Source organism: Platichthys flesus, chromosome 16, assembly GCF_949316205.1.
Source record: "Platichthys flesus chromosome 16, fPlaFle2.1, whole genome shotgun sequence".
Taxonomy (NCBI): Eukaryota; Metazoa; Chordata; class Actinopteri; order Pleuronectiformes; family Pleuronectidae; genus Platichthys; species Platichthys flesus.
Genome location: NC_084960.1, coordinates 11,864,046 through 11,886,922, shown reverse-complemented (window position 1 = coordinate 11,886,922; position 22,877 = coordinate 11,864,046). Strand labels below are relative to the sequence as shown.

At 42.0% G+C, this 22,877-nt stretch overlaps 1 protein-coding gene across 1 annotated transcript in view; it reads right to left on the bottom strand.

The window, feature by feature from the left end:
- The window catches only part of hs3st4 (heparan sulfate (glucosamine) 3-O-sulfotransferase 4), a 72,389-nt gene extending 50,037 nt beyond the window's left edge, over positions 1–22,352 (bottom strand). The window contains exon 1 of the mRNA XM_062407262.1: positions 21,127–22,352. Within this exon, the coding sequence (XP_062263246.1) occupies positions 21,127–21,737 (611 nt within the window). The 5' untranslated portion in view covers positions 21,738–22,352. The remainder of the gene's footprint in view (positions 1–21,126) is intronic.
- Positions 22,353–22,877: the final 525 nt, after the last annotated feature.

Below are 22,877 nucleotides of genomic sequence, written 5' to 3'. Positions count from 1 at the left end.
TTCCACAATAACATTGAGGCCCAAGTGTTGCATAAAAGCAGTGTCAAACCTGCCATGGTCTCAGTCACTCAACGTGCAGCTACATTCCTATACGTTAAGCCTATAAGCTATTTGCACTATGACACTTACATAAACCAACTAAGCATCATGTGTCCGACAATAAAGCAGAAGTGTGAGATTAACAAAGTTCCGCTCCGTTTATAATCTATCATGAAATCCACAATCCCTCAGCCAAGAACTCAATAGGTTTACAGCAGCAGTTCCCTTTTCAAAAAATGACTGCTTCCATCAAAAAGCGCAATTTATACAAACAACACATTACTGTGATTTATATGTGTGTCAGCAAACGATAAAGGAGGGATGTAAGCTACATCAACATGCATCAATCTTCTCTTCTCGGTATTTGATTAGAATATTTCGATGGCAAGGAACCATCTGGGCACAGCCGTGGGCATGGAGGTGCATCAGCTGAAATTATTGGTTTAAACCATGTCCTACCGTTGGGGGTGATGGGAGAGACTTTTCTGTTTCACTCCAATCGGTTTCGTATATAGACACATATATATACACATATCGGCAAATTTATTTGTAATTTCGCTTGTGCAATTCGGAAACATGCACACCCACATGCGAAACAATAAACAAGGGATAAAGCATAATTGCAAAAATTGCCAAGATGTATATGCACCTAAGATTGATGAGAATAAACATTTTTAACTCTAATTGTTGCGCGCGGTGTGAAAATATCTCTTACAACGCATCTTGTTTCTTTCGAATATCCGGTGAAATTGCACATTTGCCGACGTGTCGCCCCGACAGGCTGTCACTTTGACGAATGGCTCGTGGTAGTCATGCCCGTGGGCAGCGCGGATTGAGCCGCACAGCTGGAGTTATGTTAAACGTAAGGCGAAGTGACAGAAATGCTAATCAAGTATCAAAACTGACACTGCATTCCCATCGATGCACATCAGACCTTCAATGATTTATTAGTCAAAGTGAAAGCATGTGTCACTGTGTTGAGTGCTCATGGGTAAACACGGCTCTCGCCAAGGTGCACCACTTAGCAACCCCCCCCCGTCCCCCGTCCCCTGCTCCCCCCCCTGCCTGACTGCCCTCGAACAAGAAGAGCGCTCTTCACGAGGGCCGCTGACAGCGCACCAACTTTTCAAACAGGTTTCGCCACATGAAACGTATCTGAGCGAGTCACTTAAGAGTGTACTAAAAGGCTATTATGACAGCAGAAGGTAGACGAGAGAGTGTCCCTACTTCAAATGGTTTCTTCTGCTGAGTAAGCCCCCCCCACCCCCCTTTCCCGACTCCCATCCTCCCTGTCCAAGGATCAGAGGGAGGACAGAGAGCTGCAGCGGACCCCAATTATCTGACCGTCACTCACAATCCTTCATTTACCTCCTCAGTTGTTGCCCACCATTGCATTAATTTCAGTCAGGATATTCCTGCCAGCGCCTTTGGGGAACTGGGGGTGGAGAGGTTAAACACTCCGCAGAGCAACTGAGCTTTGGCAGAAGAACCGAGGCGGGTGAGACATTAAAAAGAGACTGAAACCTGCTTTTTTTTTTTTTCCCCTTCACAGGAAATCATTTGCATCGTGGACAGAGGAAGAAAAAGTTGTCTGTTTGCCGTGGTGCAACCACTTTGGTGGTGCCAATTAATTCTGGATTCTCTGTGAGTGGATCACTGGAACGGGGCCTGGTTTGATGGATAAACAATGCTCCGGTGCATAATTTAGTTGAGCTTGGAACGTGAAAACATGAGATCAGTTCACTCTCCGCTCTCCCGGCTGTATTCTTAGCATCCACTTAAGTTGACTGCAGGGTTGTAATGAGAACCAGTGAAAGCTGCTACCTGGACACTCTTTTGGAGGTTAAAAAACAAACTGGTATCTTTGTCTCAACAATAGCTTCTTCAAATATGACATCACGATTGTTCCACCCCATGCAATAAAGAATGACATATAGTGAAAAATATTGAAATGGCTGCTTTCTGCATAATTCATACCTCTTAACATCTGAGAGAATGCCCGCCCCCGCTGAGACATCCCATTGGCCGCCAGGCAAATCAAGATAAAGACACTGTTGCCAAGTTTTGCAGCTATAGCGCGTGTGTTCATTTTTAATAGCGAGGCGGGGGGGGGGGGGGGGGAACATATAGAATGGCTAATGATGTTTATTATTCAGCCGGGCAGAGGAACATGTTTGCTTTTCCTTGAGAATAACATGAATCACCACACAAGCATGGACTTCCCACATGGAGGAAATTGACCTCATGCCAGCACACACATGGATACACAAACACGTGCTAACTGTTATTCTCCAAGGACCTTATTTGCATTGAGTTCCTCCAGGAACTTTGATGGTGCTTATCACCATTAACTAGATTCCTTTGTTCATGTATGTAATTAATGCAGAGCCTTTGATTACTTCTGCTTTATTTCTAGAAGAAGCAAGAGTTAATATTTCACTCTAGGCGGAATTTATTTCCACAACATCGTGATTATGCATAATAAAATGTCTCCAAGCGTGAACAGTGGTGTCCTATGCATTATTTTATCTTGTTTGCCTCTTCCAGACTGATTCTTAAACTCTCGGGGAGTCTGCCATGAATACAGAGGTGCCCCCCCCCCCCCCCCCCGTTACAGTACAGACTGTATGAATCATTGTTGCATGAGAGTAGCCTGAAGCAATTTATGCTTTCATGTGAAAAGTGAAGGGAGACTGCTGCATGAGATTAATGGCACATAAACAATATAGATGACTGTGTAAGCATAGAGCCGGTGTCCTGTGCATGTTTTTTTTTCCATCTTCCTGCTCTTATTTATTTATTTATCCAATCTCAGGCGCTTCTGTAAAAGCACATGGCCTGAGAGAAACCTTGCCAAGAGGTTTACCTCCCCGATGTATCTAGAACTAAAATACGCAACCTATCTCGCACATGCAGACCTTCACCTCGGTGATTCAACGTTTGCTATAAATTTCTACCTTAAAAAAAAAAAAATGTTGGTTTTTGCAGCCACAGTTAGAACTAGTCCAAACTGGCTTCCTGGTCCAATTCGGGTCGGTTAGGGAAACAGTGAGCATCTTGTGTCATTCTCTCAAGACTCTTCTCCTGAAGACGTCTGGTGGCCCATTTTTTGTCATTTCACTCATTTCAAAGAAACAGCAGGACACAGCTTCTCTATATAATCATTTAAAAATAGCGTGTGCCTGTGCCACAAATAAACCGACTGTTACAGCCAGCAGGAGAAGATGTTTGGAGTCATTCAACGTTTTCTCTCAAAAGACACATGAAGGTTTTGAACGGCGCATTTGCACTTAAGTAAAACGAAAGGTGCTTGCTGGGTTAAATTGAAAATGAAGGCTAAAATTGATCACGAGTTGTTCAGGGAAAACACGTGCTCTGTATGACCATGTCTGCTTTATTGGACGATGGAACTGAATCTGATACGTATGTGCAGGACTCAGGCTGTGTCCGAGGCACCGCTCCCTCGGCGACTCATTTCACATTTCATTCCACACATGTCACAAACCTGAATCACACGCTCAGCTTCAAACGCTACTGATTTACTCACACGTTGGTTTGTGTGTTCAAACCATACATTACATTCCAGATATGTGTATGTTTTTCCGCGTTCATTAGAACTGGACAAATAATAGTTTTTTGAGGAGTTTTCTCAGTGAGTCAACATTACATGGTCTTTTAAATCTCCCACAAATCACTTTCAGGCCCTCTGAGGATTTGTATTGGTATGCAAATGTAAGTGTCCCACAGGGAATGGTAACTTTAATTAATCTGGACATGGACCACATGTTCTGGACTCGGGATTGAGGTGTAAACAGATGAGTGTTTGGTGATATACTTCCTCTATGTAATAAAGATGTCCCCAAAGCGCTCCCAAACGCGTCGATATTCACAGTGTGCCTTGATTTATTTGCCGTTATTAATGAGGCGGCGTTGAAGGAAGTGGTCTGTGGCTGCCAGCACAATTTCTGACCTCTGAGAGTGCATTAAATCAAGGCATTAGGGAATGCGGTGATAAAGAGGCCAGCTATGGCACCGAACCTGCTCCAAAACAAACAAACCACAACACCAGCACAGGGGGAGGCTGAAATCACACCCAGATGCTTCGCTCGTGCAGAGGAAGGGAAGCCAGCACAGAAGTCCGCCATCATTTGTCAGCACAACAGAAGCAGCTGTTTGCTAATCCTTTGAAAATGCTGCAAGGTTTGATACCATGTAACGCAAAACCTCTTTTATTCCCTTCCTCTACAACAACTCAAGGTTTTTATATCGAGCAGCTGACTTGTATCATCTCTTCTGTCGTCAAACCGTGTACAAGTGCTAACATGCTGCTGCTCAGCACATTCAATGTTTACTATCCGAGTTCTGCTTGATAGCATGTTGCTATTTGCTATTTAGCACCAATTTAAATGCAAAGTGTCGGCCCATACTCATTAGAGTGTGGATACCTGATGCAAGCTGTCGGGGCCTGGGTTGGAGGTTTTGTGATAATTTTATAATCTCAAGGGGACATACGCAAATGTAGAGGTGGTCAACCTGTGGCAGGTTCAACTCTGGTGAACTTTGACCCACGACCTTCACCTGCATTCGTGAATGTGTGACTGTGCTCTAACAGCAATGTAGCCAGTGTAACGTAGGTGTCTTTTGAGCCCTACTATCTGGTAGGCAGGCTGCTAATAAGTTTCTTCAAGGTGTAGAAGCATACAAAGTAAATTTTGGCCTTTATAATTTAGCAGAAGTTTCAACTGCTTACAATGACACGTAAAAGGAAAGAGAAAAAACCCCAAAGCAAAAAAGGTGCAATTTAAACTAAAAAATCAGAAAGGAGCCAACACTGACTGCAGAAAGCCTTGGCTTGATTAGACACTGAGCATGGAGCAGTGCCAATGTGAAAGGAATTTAATCTGTGTGAAGCATTGTGCAGGTTAAACTATTGATTAAGCTGTGTCGTCTACTGGTTGTTGAAGCAGCAGTTTCTCAGATGTAACTTTAACATGGGGCTAAACTTTTATCCTCCCCTAAAATAGTTTAAAATACCACAATATACATATAGTTATAAAATCCTGGCAACAGTTTATATATATGTCAATTCTCAACAACATTCCCCCTGAATCCAAAAAATGACTCACAGCTCAGTATTACGTTTGTGTCGACTTGACAGCGCCATCCTGTTGATTTGGTTTCCTGGAAGACATTTTGCTGCTGGTGTATATAATGCGATTATTTACGGGGACGCTTGAATTGAACCGAGCAGGGATAATGCTAACAGGAACACCTGGACCTCTCCCACTGTGACAAAATGTGTGCTTTGGAAAAAAAAGGCCCACAGTCGTCACACACTCGCCATCTGCTCCACAACCTCTCTCCTCACGGACTCTATCGTCACCGTGGGCGTGCGTGAACCCAGCAACTGTACTTCCCCTGAGCCGTGTCACTATAGGCAAACAAAGGCTGCCGGTGCGGCGCCCCAACTAGCCAGACAGGCCATTGACTCCTACACACGTCTGCTTGACCTGTCTGTCAACTCACAATGTTTACGTAAACCTATTATTGTCTTATTAGACGCACCAGAGACAGACTGCATCTGCCATTGGGTGCGTGTTTCCATCTACTTTACTGCAGGAAAGAACAGAAACTATCTAGAAACCTTGTCTCGGAAAATACTTTGATTAAGATGTGTACCATATTGTCACTCAGTATATTTATGTCTTTTACAGTTATTTGACTTCCTCCTGTTTGATATGTAACTACTTAATTTCAGTGAATATTGCCTTTACAGTTGAGTTTATATTCTTCTGAAGTTAGAGTCTGATTTCCTGTAACAGTGTGTTTTTTCTCTGAAGATTGTCGACCAGATGTTATTGTATGAGAAGAGTCTTAATGGACCCAGTTTTGATGGGTCGGCTGGTTGCAGAGAAAACAAAAACAAACTCCACAGGAAGCGGGAACACTTAGTCAACCATAGACAGGCATCATTTACACTGTAATAAAATAAAATAAAAAAGGAGGAAATAAAAATCTGTTTCTCTTAGTGATTTTTCAATATATTTGTTTTTAGGCACAATTTTGTGAATATAAAGTGAGTGAGTGAGTGGAAATGTTGGCTGAGGTGGAAAAGTTGATGCATCAACAAAAGTAAAATGAGACAAACTGCAACAGACCTGGCAAACAAATCATGATGTAACACGGAGCACTGGGAGCTGAATGTTAACTGAAGCCTCTGCTCAACTGAAGAGACAATAGTGACAAATCAGATCTGTGCGGAGAGACACAGACATGGTTACCCTCCGTAATGTCATATTAATGCATGAACTAGGGTCGTATTATTTATAGAATAATTATTTGAACAGTTAATGAAAATCAATTGACATTTATATTCCTGGAAATGAGGTTAAAATTCCAGATTTACTTAGATGGAAACCCAACTAACCATCATTCTATGCACTTTGACGAACATGAGCACATCTCAAATGCAGTGTGCCTCTTCCTCTGCGGTGAAACCACATTTATCTGAATATTGCAGGAGATTGTGAAGTTGCCTTTTGTAAATTATGTTCTGGAGCATACAGGCTTCATATAATTCATTTTTATGTTGTATATCTTCCCTATCAACCACACTGCAAATTAAAATTTGGGGTTCACCATGAACAAGAGTGAGAAGATGTAAGAAGATACGGCTGCATTGAAACCGCACACGCAGCCGCTGCAGCAGGACTCAAGCCCCCCCCCCCCCCCCTCTCTTTAAGTGAGCAAAAGGAGTCTGGATGATGACAAACATTTTCACTGCAAAATATCTTTGGTGCTTTAGAAAAACTCGCAAAAAAAAAAAACAACGGCCATTTTTTCTTTTTCTTTTATGAAGATGAAATGAATCACTCAGGGAACAATAGCAATGAAGTCATGGAGGGAAAAGGGCCATGTCTGACTCTGTGGGTTAGCACTTACCCAGGGCAGGGGGTTAGCCTCAGTGATGTGTCTGCACACCTCACTGTCTCATTATGAATCAGAAGCATGTGAACTACTGGATAGACTAACACATATATATTTATGATCACTTCTTTTTTATAGTATCCTTCACCTTTATATATGTATATATATATATATATATACATATATAAAATGTAAATGTAAGTTCAGTGTTTAAGCTGCAATTATGAACTTGTGTAATTCAAAACGAGCTTTTAAACGAGAACATTTGCTGAATTGTTGGAGAGCAATTAGAGTGGATGGGATTGGAAGTAGATGAGTGTCTAGGATGAGTGGTTGGTTCTCGCTCCAAGCCTCCGGACCCGGCGGCCCGCTGGTTCCTTCGCTCTGAACATGTAATCAGGAAGTGGTTTACACCTGGGAGGCCAGGTGAAAGCAATTACCAGCAATCAGCTAGCTGGCGGGATAAAGAGACGCCACGCCGCCGCGCCACGAAGACCGGCGCCGCATTCAGCGCCGTCCAAACTGCAGCAAGGAAAATGGAGTGATGAACGTCCTGTTGGCTGGGCTTTCGCTGTTCAGATGTTTTTTGGATTGCATGGTCATGTCCGCCTGTCGGAAAGCACGAATGTTCTCTGGGAATGTTGATGCTGAAGATACGTGATGCCGGGACTCTAACCGTGAAGAAGATACTGCAGGTATTTCTCCGTTAGCAAAAGATTATGAAATTAATCTGAAATCCACAGACAATGTGAAAGTAATCCTGTTAAACACTTACTTTGAAACCAGAGTCTCCAATTATCATGTCAGTGCTGCACACGACGCGTTCACACGGACACAATGAGGACAATAGATCCACAAAAAGAGTCATTTTGTAACAAGTGGCTGCCATTGTGCCTCGCTGTGATGATCCATCTGTTCAGACGTGACAGTACAACTCCAGGACCATGAAATAACATGAAGCAACATATGTTACACATTACAACCAAAGTAAATTATGCCGTATATTACCAAACTCAAGGTGTGAAATTACGTCCTCTGGCATTCCTCCGTTGCTTAACTAATTATCACGGCACATTAATTTCCTAAACCCTGAAGCCTCGGTTGAGTTTACCCAATGTGCAGAGTGTACGTGTTTATTCCGGTAAAAATGAGGCGTCTTGCAAATTTAAAAGGAAAGCTATCTGCTCCGACCTGCGACACACAAGCTCCTCCTTTTGTGTTGTACAGATTCTATCAGGAATTGAGGAAAAAACGTCAACAGGAGACGATGTGCTAAGAGGCAGATGCGGTCTGACACGCAGACGACGTAATGATATTAAGGAGGAATTAATACAATATGCTGAGGGTGAAAACAGAATGCCATCCTCAATCCATACACATGCATAATAGATGAAAAAGATAGCGCTTGAATACTGAACGTTTTACTCGGACAAATACGCTGGAGTGCTTTTGGGCTGACACGTTGACACTGCTTCCCTGTATCCCACAGTGGACATGTTGACAAAGCCCTCATTTATTACAGATTCCCAGGCCAGCGAGCGTAGTCCCAGCGTGACGCTGATTAGAAGGCTTGTACGAAATAAGCTTGAGAGCCCCATTTCACCACAAACCTATATTCATTTAGTTCTGCAGATTTATACATCCAGCTATCTCGGCACGAAAATCCAGCATGACATGAGGGTGAATTCTGCCCTTTTGTAGAGGGGGTTAATCTCTCTTTCTTTCATGAAGAAACCTCAATCTTACAGTGACCAGCATGTCTCATATGATGCAGCGGCTGGAGCAATAAATTGAATTAAATAAACCCATTAGTCACAGCAGCTACCTCCTCACCTCGGCCCAGATACACTTTCATGGTAAGTTGGTCCTTTATAAAGACCAGAGGACGCAGCTTAAGGCTGTGATGGCGAAGTGACCTTGAGTCCAAAGACAGAGAGCATGTCCTTGTCCATTCCCTCAAACGAATGAGGACGGCCTGTTTGCTGCACGGCACAGCCCCAGCGTTCTGCAGGTGTTAAAAAGTAAATGTATGCTCATTCAAAAATCAATTCATACTTAAGATTCTCACTCTTCCCGGCGTGTAGACATGAAACAAACTAGAGGTCGATCAGAGAAGAAAGCGGCTATTGGGAGCTTCACCCTGTGAATACTTAAAAAGCACGTGAATGAAGAACCAGATGCAGTCGACATACCGTATGAAGAAAGAGCCCAAAATAAGTCAAGGATCGTAATTTTCTTTAAGAATCCTGGCATGGGTTTACAGTTTTTTCCCTCACAGATAATTGTAATATCACTGAGTTTTCTCCTCAGTTGTTACTGCGTGTGTTTAATCTTTCTGTATTCATGAGTAAGACATTCAGAAACAAAGTATTTTGCTTTTAGATTTTCAGCAAACCCTTTATGTCTGAAAGTCATAGTTCCTTAGTCACAGTGTGGAAATGGTAAAGGTCAACAGAAGGGGTCAGAAGGGTCCGAAGGCATAAATCAATAGCAATGTTTCCACAGTGTAGTTCATAGGGTTGACATAAGCTTTTTAAATGATTCAGTTTCTTATAAAATGATAAAATAAATCAAGATGTTTTTGGTGGTTATTTCAGGGAAGTATTTCATGACTCAAAGAAGTTTTCTGATCGTTTCACAAGTGTTAAAGAAAAACTGATCTCACTTTGGTAACTTCTAGTGGTCGTTCAAATTCAGGCACAGAGAATGAATGGACTGAAGATAACAGACTTTTACCATCATCATAATCAGAAATATGCTGTAAAAACTGTACACATTGGTGCTTTAAAGTGGTTTTATACTGTTTTTACAATCCAATGAAGCTATGTAAGGTTATGGCAAAGAAGAAGAAAGGGTTGAGTTAAAAGGTCTGTGGTTCTTCTGCATTGATCTGGAGAATTTTGTCAGCAAAGTTATAGAGTGCAATGCTAAAATGGTGCAGTCTGGTTTTTCAGGTATAGTCAAAGGTTACAACTACGATACAGACTTTAACCCCTTGTACACAAAATGCTAACTTTTTTTGAAGAATTTGAACAAACAACCCACAGCAATATTCCCATAATGAGTCTCTTATCTCAAGTCTTCAGTTAATTTGTTTACATGGTTGTGTTTAGGTTGGCTATGCGAGGTTTGTCATATGTTAACTTCAGAAGGATTCCACCGGGACTGTGACAGCACCGATCAAATTCTAATACCCACGAAAAATGTAGTTTCTGACGTTCATGTCCTAAGTAGACATTTAAGATACTGATAAAATTGGAAAGAGAGGAAGTGTCTGAATCCATCAGTATCCGTTGGCTGCCAACACAGGGCTTTGGCAGAAAGCAGAGCTGTTACCATGATGTAAAAAAATAATAATATAAGTGTTTAATATATGATTCCAACTCTGTTTTTTTATTTCTAAAAATATCTGTTCACAATTTAAGTCCTTTCAAAGAATATTGCATTAGTGTGGGTTTTATATTTTGGGATAACTTTAGTAAACATGAGCTGTGAATGTTGGCTTTATGAAACCATGATAAAAAGAGGCTGTGAAGGTCTTAACAACATTTTCCCATCATCCCCGGGGGCAGCACTAACGTTGTATTTTGAGAAGTACTTCAACAAAAAGTGATTTAATTGTGTTTAGGTGCTATACAGACAATACCGACAATATACAATATAGAGAAGTATCACACATTTCAAGGGCCCACATGGGAAGAGTTGGCTTTATAATTGAGAGGAAGCAACATCCTGATTATAAAAGCAGAACACGTCGACTCTCTCTTAAGTCTCTAACGCGTAATCCAAATTATCCAGGAAAAACAATCCCTTCCTGATACAGCAATTAGCAATTAGCATAATCCCTAAAACCGTCCTTTTTGCATTTCACTTGTCTAATCCAAATCTCACGGGAGTTTGGCAAATGCCACAGCTTGTGTTAAGGACTTACAACTTAACGAACCCGACTGCTGGTGGCAGAGACAGCAGCAGTATGTTTTTGAACACGGTTATGAAATCCGGCTTTAGCTGATTGAAGAGTCGCTCTTCCGAGCGCCAGTCGGGTCCAGCACAGCAGCGTATCCCTCTGCATGAAAGAAGTGTTTCTGAGTGCAGTTTACACGTCTAATAGTGAGTTCACGCATTGTTTCACACTGTGCTAAAATTATTCCAATGGAATACCCCATGGTGCTTTGAGGGAGAGAAAGAGCATGAATAAGTAAACAACATAAAGCGATGGGAAACTTCAAAGGCAATGGGACAATTACAGCAAACAAGATCCTGGAAGCCAATAAGTGTGTTTGTCTTTGTTTGTGAGAGTGACTCATGGGTGTAAACAGAGGAATTAGCTCGCACCTCCGGAGTCTCATTGCATCACGCAGCCATAATTGAATTAAGACAGGGTGTCACCTAACTGTAGATGCTTTAAGGAGCAGGAGATGGGTTTGGATCCAACAATGAACTCTATGGATGGTTCCAACTTATTGTTTGTGCTAAGTTCTTGAAAAATAAGGTAATTGGTGAAAAAGGAGAATCCTGAAGAATTGGCCTGGTTTGCGTATTTGTTGTGCAGCATGCAAATTTCTGTGCCTTGACAAAATACCATTTTCTTAATTAGAGGAAAAAAATTACAATATCCTGCATATTGCTGCATATATCTGCTTTGTAATGCTCATATGATAATGCCACCTATACTGGTGGGAAAACCCAACATTTCTATTCTCCCCATCCCTCGGCATAGCACACTATAGAAGCACCAATCCTCTCATGGACACACATTTGAAAACGAACTCCCAGCAGTCCCTCTATCTTGGCTCCGTGACCATTCCTGTCAGGGTTTTCCCTTTGACTGAACAAATGCATCAGCTTGTGTCATGAGACCCCATCCCTCGTAGCCAATAAGGAGCATGAGCAGCGTTACTGCTTCAGGAGATGAGGAAAGAGAATTGGAATCTTGACAAGTATGATTGACATGCGCATTTGTCCCACGGTAGTCTTATTTGCAGAGATTTAAAAGACGTCTGTAAACCAGCATTCTGCCGAACAGAATCATTGTTCCTCCAGACTAGAACCACATCACGGCAATTCTGTTGCATGCAAATGATCTTTTGGGAGAGATGAATCCCTTTGAGCATAAAATGACTTTAGCTTATACTTTATTTTGGGTCCAAAATAAATTATTTACCAGATGAAGCAGTGTCTTTCATTTTCAGACAATCTGTCCATGTCGCGGAACAAAAACACAAGCACAAGTCCTCCCTTCTATCCCAGCCACAGTGGAGGAGAGGGCTGCTCTGAATTTTATGTGGCTCTTTTGATGGACACAAAAATAAAGTGGATATGAGTCTTGATGGCAGACCATAACCCACGGCCACTTCACAGCAATGAAAGTGGGGTAAAAAAAAAAACAGTGAATTAAATTCTAACCATAAGTAAAATAGACCTCCACTTGAGAGCCTCAGAGTATGGCTACAGCACAGCAAGAGAAAGAGATGAATGTGTGTGAGAGAGAAGGAATGCACATGAATTCTGAGCAGGACCAAAGGCAGGATGAAATTGGCTACACCCATTAACTGCTCAAGAGGGTTATTTTTTTTTTGTCCGTGTGCAAAAAGGATAGAGCCACGTTTCTCCTTCCATAATTCTCACGGTACAATACAGATCGCAAGAATAAGATCAAACCAGCCTGTACTCCTGAAATGAAATGGAGAGAGAGAAAAAAACGAGTCTCTATTCAGGCAAAACAAAACACGAGTGAAAGGAAAAACCTCCTGAAAGGTAATTCAACACTGAGCTCTACTGTAGGTGTTGATCCAGCGTATTGGGATATTTGCTGCATAACATATCAAACCTGGGGAGGACTGTGGTGGTAACACTAATTAGCTGTGCTGGGATAGTTGCAGCTTCGTGGCTGCACTTGTTAAAATCCGAGTCTACAGAGAACTACAAAGAGGGTTTTCACCTGAGATTTAAGAATTCAAAATGGCACGATGTTAATATTCTTTAAAAAAAACCTGTCTGCGGGCTATCTGTAGAAAGGAGTAATTTTAATTGGGACGGTTCTGCCAGTTCAGCCCTGCCAGCGTTTTGCTGTTCATATTTAATGCCACAATGAGGAAATGTTTTTTTTTTAATGAACATGAATGTCAAAATGTTCACACTGACAAATAAGATGTTCATAGAAACATTTGACATCCACCCTGACACGGCATCATTTACAGGTTCACATAACTGGGTTAAAAGTTAATGGGATAGTTCACCCAGAGGCCAACCCTTCATCCAACCCTCCACCGACATAGGTGAGTAGATTTTCTCACTAAGAAACAAATGTGAGGATTGATACCATTCTCATCTCTATATCGTAACCTATTTACCTGGCGCAAGATGCTAGCTAGCGTAGCACAAGGGCTGGAATTAGGGGTAAATTTCGCTATGACAAATTGTGGTCAACACTTGAATAACAAAGTAATACAAAGATGGGCTAGCTTTTCTTTTCTCATATTTTCAATCTAAACCCAATTCTCTAAAACAATGTTTTCTAAACAGGATGACAACTAATTTACACACATTCCATAAGTTGTAACTACATTTGCAATGAATGTCACACTGCAACTATTGAATGTAGGTAGTATATTGAATTCAAGTTCATGTGGTAAGCTCTTAGTACCTTGATTTTATTTTATTTAAATGATTGCACTGCTCAGCTGACCTGTTTCTTCATCATACTGTTGATTCTGTGTTAACGTGCACACAAAAAGTTAAAACTTGAAACTGATACCCAAATGACATGGAACCAGAAACGGATTAAAGTTCATATCGAAATAAAGAACTGTTTTTAAAAATGTTTTAATGAAAAGGTCAATCCCCACTGGGTTTCTAATTAATGTGTGGCCCAGGGCACGAGCACGTCCAGCAATGCCCTGGATCTATTGAACCTTTCACCACTGTATATATTACTAATACAGTATAATAATACATTTTTCACATTAATCATAGAAGCCATATAATTCAGGCCCCATATCATAATTACTATTAAACAATGTAACTGAAAGGACATCAAGTGGAAAATGTGGATGTGCTTTTTATATATCAGCTGCACAGAGGATGGCATGTTTACAAGGAGTCTTCTTACACATCGGGTGGATGACTCCATTGTTCTGTTGATTCAAGACAGGGGACAGTAATAACGTGGAAGTGCACTATTGATCAATACATTGATTTATAGGGTGTATGTTTGTGTGTGTGAGAGGGAGATAGAGAGGCAGAGCTGGAGTAAAAGGCTAAACCCTATCGAGCTGTCGGATATAATAAGTACATTTCTGTGCCACGCTTCATAGAAGATGCTGCATACAGGAGATTCTCAAACAAGAAATAAACATGATTGCTCCTGTGGTTACTGGAACCGCCGAGCTCCTCGATGCTTGGGAGTTTAATCAAGTGGAAAGAGGGGTGGGCAATGAGAAAGACCTAAGTGAACTGGTCCACTCTCTTGACAGCGCAGGGGTATGCTGCTAATTAAAAAGTTTAATTCCTCAACTGCGGCACTGGCATCAGAGCACTCAGAGGTGCGTCCTTGTGAGTCTTGGCACATTCTTATCAGGCGTAGGCAGATTCTGCCATGTTGGGAAGGTGCAGGACAGGGAGGCACTGCGGCAGCACACAGGCCCAGCTGGAAGGGATGGCATCCTGCCTATATAGGGATCTGGCCCACCTTGGTCTTTTCCATCTCCCCACTGAGTGGAGTCACAGGCTCCCAGTCAGGTGGCAAGAGTCGGGGGCTAAGCTGCCCATGGAGCAGCTGAGAGTGGGAAAGCAGGGCTAAACAAGGGATAAGCGCTGGATTTAGACTTTCTGCTGCTGGGCCCCGGCAGTGGATCCATGTCTACATCACCCACCTCCTGTCACCAGGTCCTGTCGTGCGACTGGAGGTTGCAGTTAGTTGAGGCTGTGCAGCAGCACACACTGTTCCTTCGGTGTCCGACAGCAGCTGAATCAGACATGATACACTGGCACTGCCTCCATGAGTAGACTTTAATATGATGAATAAAGGAGCTGAGACGTTTTTTGCCAGTACAAAAAGAGTCTTTTTGATGAGGTGACGTGAGTTGTGAACTGACTTTCTTGCATGGCCTCGGCGGATGGAAAAGTTCTGAAGCCATTTAGGATCTATTGATGAGATCAGACTAACACAAAAAAGAAAAGTCCTTGAAAATGGCAAAGCTCATTACGTGACATCCTTTGAAAATGCCACGTTTTATGAAGCATCAAGAAAAGATGATAGAAAAGCAGCTAGTAACAATACGAAACCCATTTCAGTGTATGCTAGGATAAAAACAAAGTCGGCTGGGACTAATCACCATGGAGCTGGAAGCTATCGCCGATTCGTTTCTCTACACGGGGACGCAGCCTTGAAAAGAGTAAGAACCCTGTTCCCAAAGATTTATAGGCACATCTCCTCAGCTTTTATTGCATAGGGGGTTAAAGTGTCATTTTAATAACACAGAGATATTAGAGCTTGCAAACCTCAGGAATACTTTGGTTCTGGTTCACAGCGAGCTGATTTATGTTCAAATGGCCTTTCAGGGGGATAGAGAAAGAGACGGTATGCACATGCAGGCCTCGCTGGATTAGTTTTTATTGCAATTTGTAAATCAGGCAAGTCAAGTTCAGGGTTTGTCTGATGAAAGTTAAACAACTAAAACTAAATGTGTTTGGATCAGGATTGGCTTTTGTGTTGGATTTTTCTTCATGAAATGTGCTTTTAATGTAATTTGGCCAAGCACCGACTGTGGGGCTATGATTTTGGTAAATGATGTATCACCTAATAAACAGGGGAGCTTGGCAACAAATCCTTTTACACTGGGTCGGATCCATACAGTCTGCGATGAAACTCGGTTTTAAGAAAGGTGGCAGCTGCTGGGTGTAAGCAATAGGCTGACGGAGCCATACATATTTTAGGACAGCTACCAGTGTTTTTAATATGCATCTACATCATGGGTGGGGAAGATCCCACTTCTGGGCCCAACATGGCCTATAAGAAAATTCATAAATACAAAACAGCAACTGAGTGATCATCAGTTTTCTGTACAACGAGCTGATCATGTGGTCACTGCTGTCTTTGGTTTTATTGCCAAGCACAACATTGAACGAGGTGTTTTTTTCACCAAAATCCACTGTGAGTAGGATCATCATCATCATCATCATCTGACATCAGTAGCCAAGCCAAAGAGAAGCTGTTCCAGCCATTATATCAGAGAGGTTGGTGTGTCAAATAATTGAATTATTAAGCAATATTGTAGTCACAGGGTGTCACAAGGGCTCGTAAAATCAAGGCGGTGAGCTGAATGTACCCACACACACACACACACACACTCACACACATACCAGTGACAAAAACCCAGAGGAAGAGTTGCTAGAAATTTTCAGATCTGTGATTCACTGCCACACAGACTCTTGATGAAATTATGTTCTGTGTTGATGCAACTCTATCTCTAACTCTTGAATTTGCACCCTCAGAGATATGGATACTGAATTCCTAATGTTAGAATATTTATACATCTTACCCCAAATGCATTGTTCTTTAGCTTGAATTGTAGCTTTAACTGATATAATCTTAAGATGTTTTAGGACATATTGACTATATTAAAAATAACTTAATGACATATTTAACTTATTCCTTTATTACATAGAATATTCCTCATTAAAAATCCAGGTTCTCTCAGTGTGAAAGAAGCTTCTCATTCCTTGTGAAAAGACAAATATAACTGTTTCCACTTTACTGACTGTCCAGTTCACACATCAACGCAGAGTTGAATTCCATTGAGAACCCTCAAGCCTCCTGCTGTATTATTTACTCGTCACACACGCTTTTCAACTCAAATTAATCTAAAACGGACAGTCTGACACTTTTAAAAATGGTGCTATTTTCTCAAGGTAGAAGGCAGATACTGCCACTGTTAATCTTCCAGTCAACTCAAACTTCAAAGTGCTCAGAAGATACCTTTTTTATTTTCCTATTTTGTAATTAATAGTTTAACCGTTTCTAAATCAGAAAATAACAGCTCTGCCAAGAAGATTCAACTGTAATCAATCACGCCATGTTTTCTCCATGATCCTGACAAAGGTTTTCAGACGCCTCTTTTTTTCTAGACTCTTGCTCTGGAGGTCACTCTGTAAAAAAACTTTTTTTGTTGGCACTAACGTGAACATCATTTGTCTGGCATTCTGCAGAGATGCTGGAAATACCAAGTAGTCATCCTCACTAATAAGCCCTCATTAGGGCCAGTCCCTAACTAGCGTGAATTCCTGCTGACAACGCTCGCCCACAGAAAACGTAAATCTTCATATATGACTGACAATCAATGACATTCTTGAGCTCAATCTATTGGGCCAGCTATCTTCCCTCGAAAGTATCTGAAAACTGGCAGGGAGCTGGAGTTGCTGTATTGGTCATCATGCATCAAATGTTTCCTATTCCAGGACGGGCATTTGCACCGGGTTGAGGCAGGCTCAAGAGAACAGATGAGTTAAATCCTTGCGGTGGTGGCTCATCCTCTTTGCTCATAAATGGAGGCAACATTAGAACGGCCAATTGGCTGATGAAAGTCCTCTGTGTATGGTAATGATGGCACTACATTGCTAATTGCTTGTTCAAGTAAGCCCAAAACACACTGGAGAAACTGTCCAAGAGTGCTAAAAACAGGAAGAGAGCACCAATCACCCATTTGGGCCCGTCTTTCGGGGCTCACACCAGACCCACATTCAACCCGCAGTGCTGATGTGAATATTAGATGTGTGCCGGATTTAGGAAAATATGTTCATGGATGTGGATTTCTGCGGCTATACAGGAAGCTATAATCTTGAAGCCACATCCTTAAAAAAAGGAAACACTTAGTTCATACTCATACAGAATAAAGTAGAACTCTGTTAGTATCATTCCTCTTTGGGAATGGGAAAATTGTAGCATTCTAATGTCTGGCCCAATTTCCCAGTGGCCGTAGATCTTGGACTTCATAGATTTCCTGATTTAATGTTAGTAGGTCGATCTATGTTTGCTCGGACTATGCTAAAATGATTTACTTATTTTGTAGGATGAAGATTCAACCCATTGTTACTGTAAATACAGCATTGAGCTATTTAGACAATTACATGCAAACATTCATGAGAAGGATATGTCCATTTTTGGAAAAATTAGAATTGATTGAAAGCTGCAAAAGAATGGATCGGAAGAATTTCCCTAACAACCATATATGAAATTATTATTTGAGTAATCGGTCATTTGACAAGAAAAATATAATTATAATTACACAATATTCAAGAAGAAAATAATATTTGAAAAAACTAGGCTCCTGTTTTCCAATACATCTTTTATGTTTGACTTTTACTTAATGCGAAATCATTGTAAGATTAATTGCGAATAAAAGTAATTAGTTTCAGCCTTCTAATAAGAACACATTTAATTTGCAGTATCTCATTTTTATGAGAGTATTTTATGAAGGTATCACTCTTGAAGGTATATTACATTTCAAGTTATTATTATCTTTTTTTTTTTTTTACTTGATGAAGGGCTTTTAAGATTAATCCTTCAGGATTGCATATAGAGAAACCTACAAGTTCCCAGCTGTGTAGACTTCAGCAGCAGTCTGGTGGCGGCTTTACCTCCCGGCGTTGTGACTGTGGAATATGTGGGGGTTTGTGTTGCCTACATAAAACAACACATTTTCTTTACCGTCACAACATTTGACCATTTCAAACATATGCAAGGATAATGGCAGCATCCTTAGAGGACCTGACCCTTTATGATATGTGTCAGCAAGGGGCATCTACTGTACAACTCCCTAGGGAAAGCTAGTGTGGCCACTACCTCTGACCTTCACTGAATCTCACAGTGCACTGCAGCAGCAAAGGCTCCGGGCGAGGTGGAAAACATGTAGACTGTACATGTGTATTTGTGAATTCTCACTTCAAAGCATCAGACTCAAATGGAGCTTATTTTATGATGTTTCCTTTTCTTCCAGAGTTATCATGAAAAAATGATATAGCATTTCCAAAAACTGTCATCCCAATTCTTCGTAAAGATCATTAAGCCTGAATAAGTGAAGAATAGATAGTAAATTATTTCTGTCCGTACGGTGCAATAACACCAGCAGCTGCATGAGGTTACTAAGAGTCCAAGAATCACATTGTATTAGATCACTGGTCCCGTTCAACTACAATGTCAAACGGTTGAATGCTTTCAAGCCCATTAAGTGCACATTAGACAGAGCATCGCAGAGAGAGGAGAGTGCTACTGTAAAATGCATCATTTAGACACAAACAAATAAGAGAATAATTATATCAGTTCATCAGAAACGGTGATTCAAGTCATTTTTAACCATGTCACTTTCGACCATGAAAACAAGCAGAGATCTCAGCCTGGTGTATCCTCCCCACTTGTGACAAATGCTGCTTGTATCCTTTGTTTCCTCCCTGAACGCACCATTCTGAGGTGAACATTGCACACAGGACAAAGACAGATGTAAAATGAAGGCTCTTTTAGGGATTTGTTTGGCTCGGGGGCCCTGAAACACATAAGCACACTTACTATTATTTATGTAAGCATGTCATACTCCTGTCTAATGAGCCTTTCACCGTGAGCGTAATGAAACAGCTTGCATTAACACAGGCTAAATTAACAGCCGAGAGCTCCCATGTCTATGCAGCAAGATGAAAGCAGATGCTCCGCAACCCAAACACGGGGCGTAACAGACCCGGTTCTGCGGAGAAACAGAAGGGGACTTTGATCAGCCAGTCAGTCATTCTCATCAGCTCATTGACTCCATTAGAAAATCCTGAATTCCCCTGGACATCATTATGTGAGAACAACGCCCAACTGAGCCATGACCAACTGACCATGAATGAACCCTCAAATTGATTTTTTTTTTTCCTCCCGTAAACAGGGCAATGATAAACAGGTTCTTCTCTGGCTAATCAACCTGGACTCAAAGTGAAAGTCAACCGTCACACACATGAGAACCAGTGTCAACAATTCAACCTCCCCTGAGAGCCAGTGGTAGAGCTGAGATCAAACTTTTTATTTTCTCCAGAAAACAAAGAACAAAAGGTCACTGTTAGGAGAAAGAGCAAACACCAGGAAAAAAAGACCTTAATTCTTCTTTAAGCACCTGCATGTGAAACATACTGAATGAAGTCCAATCTGTTTCACATGGACACAAGTGATATTCTTATGGAAGAATGTTTTTCCTGTGAATCCGTAAAAGATACTGAGGAATAATCAACAGAATAATAAGCCAAACAAACATCTGAAGATGACCAACGTCACGTCAATAGTAAGTGCTGTCTCACAATGTGTGGTCTGTTTTCATTTTTACCATAAAAAGCAAGAAAAAGCCTGAAGGGTGAAATTGTGAGGCAAAATGCTCAAAACTGGTATCGTTACTCTTGTGTGTTTGTCCGGTACACGGGGCCTAAGAGACAGTCCTGAGGGAAAGTGTAATTTTCCCTCAAAGAAGAAATACTGCTTAAGACAAAAGTGCATCTTCACATGGGGTCCAACGTATAATAAATACACACCTTATAATGTAGGAAAGATGGATTTTGAATTTAACAAAACATTTCAATTCTACTCAATTTACTCAACTATTTTGCTAGAGAATTCAAATGATCACTGTAATTGCACACTTTATTTATTTATTATTGTTGCCCCAGTTTGATTCTGTCAATGCCTCATATTTGTGTTTGAAAATCAACTCGAGAGAGAAAATGTCTTGCATCAGGGAGATTCAGATTTGTTGTTGTGGTTGTGGTTGCAGCTTGTTTTTCTTTTACTTCCTTTTCCTTTTCCGGCTGCCGACTGACTTGGAGAGTTTGCATGGCAACACTAAGCATTAACTTTGACAACCTTGAGAGAAGGACTGATTCTGACTCTGATTGATTATCTCATCTCATAGGGGATCAAATCCATCTTGGGAGCTGATTTCCTAACCTTAGTTTAGATTAATTATATCTAGTAAAAAATCCAAAACACAAGGGCATACTTTGGAAAATATTCAACCAGGAGAGTAAAGCGCACGTGATTGGTGGCAAATTTTGCAACAACAGAAAAACATGCGCACGACACTTGCGCGTAAAAGCAGTAGTCGTCCTTGAATAACTACATCAAAGAGGGAACGGTAAACTCACTTGTACCAGTCCAGCCCCTTCTCGTAGTTCCTGTCAAAGAAGTGCGGCTCGTTCCCCACGGCTCTGACGTCCGGGTGCACCCGGAGCGCCTCCAGCAGGGCTCGGGTCCCCCCCTTCTTCACCCCGATGATGATGGCTTGGGGAAGTTTCTTCTCCCCGTAATCCGAGGTGCAGTTCACCCTGAGTTCGCTGTCCGTGGTGCTGAATTCCTGGTGCTCCCTCTCCAGCGCGGTGGTGTGATACGCAGCAGCCGCCGCCGCCGCCGCGGATTTAGTCGGAGCCGCCTGCGTCCTAATCCACTCCACCGTCCTCTGCTCGGCCTCGGCATGATCCCGCACGGCGGAGACCGCGGTGGTCCCCTCGGCCTCTGTGAACTCGGCCAATCCCTGGGAAGCGGAGTAAAGTTTCTCCCTCAATGTCACAAAAGTTGTCTCCTCCGTCACCAGCCTCCCCTGATACGCGTAGTTCTCTTGCAGGGGGAACTGCAGCGAGTTGTAGCAGCTCATCAAGCTGTAGAACAAGTAGGTGACAGAGAGGGAGAGGGTGAACATGAATAAGATTTTCCGGGGCACTTTAGAGGTGAAAACCGAAGTGCTGGACCAAAATGCCATCTCTGATAGCAGTGATCCTCTCAAAGAAGTGGCCAGACATGTTTCCACCCCGAGTCTTGCATTGACAAAAAATCCAACGGCAATAATCAGTCACTATCAGCGCCGGTCCAGCTACGAACGCGTGAAGCTGGACCAAAGCAAATCCAAGCGAATCGCATATTTATAAGGATATGGCGACGGGGGATAAATAGATCGTTAAGATTCCGGGAAGAATGCCGCGTTCCTTTTCCCAGGATCGATTTTTTATTCCAAAAGCTGACAGACAATGTCACAATTTATTGGACTGAACTTGCAGATTTGAGAGGCTGGAGGTCTGGCGTCCTTCCAAATGAGCAGCCCATGGCTTGAAGTGGACAGAGGGTGATGGACGAAATCCTGACATTTTAATGAAGAAGAGGAACAAAGAAGAAAAGAAGAGCGTTTTTTAATGTGGGCTTCTTCTCATCAGCCGCTCAGCTCCGAAGTCCAGCCCAGTCCAGTCGGCGATTCTCATCCATTCAAACAGGCTACAAATCCACGGAATCTCCACAACAATACGCACGATCCTTTACGCGTCTCTCTGTTTAGTTTGTGCGTAAAAAAAACCCCACGGCAGCCTCCGCACAAAAGCGTCCACTCTTCACGATGCCTCCCGGGGCTGCTGCTCGCCGTCCTTGCGCCTTTCTCACATTGGCAGGGTGCTACGACGTGCGCATCGGCTGGGCGAGCTCATCTCAACTGAAGCACTGTAGAGCCACACAGTACAACTAGTGTGTACACCCACTTCCCCCTCTATGTGAGCACGAGTAAGGGCTATGAACGTCAGATTTCCAAATCTCAGATGCTCGTGCGTGTGTGTGTGTGTGTGTGTGTGTGAGAGAGAGAGCGAGAGAAAGCTGCTTCTCCCTCTCATCCCTGTGACTATTACGCAGACAGGGGATCACACAGCTTGAATGTATAAGAGCTGATCTCATTGTGGAATGTTTCTTACTGCGTAAAGTTCACTACAAAACTCCATCTCCAGAATTATTTTTGATGGAGATGATATATATATATTTTTTTTACAGAAAGCTCATGTCTGCACCCTGCTGGTTTTCTGTGGAGCATTACATAAGTTAATTTGTATATAAAACACACAAAAATAAGTTTATCGAGATTAAA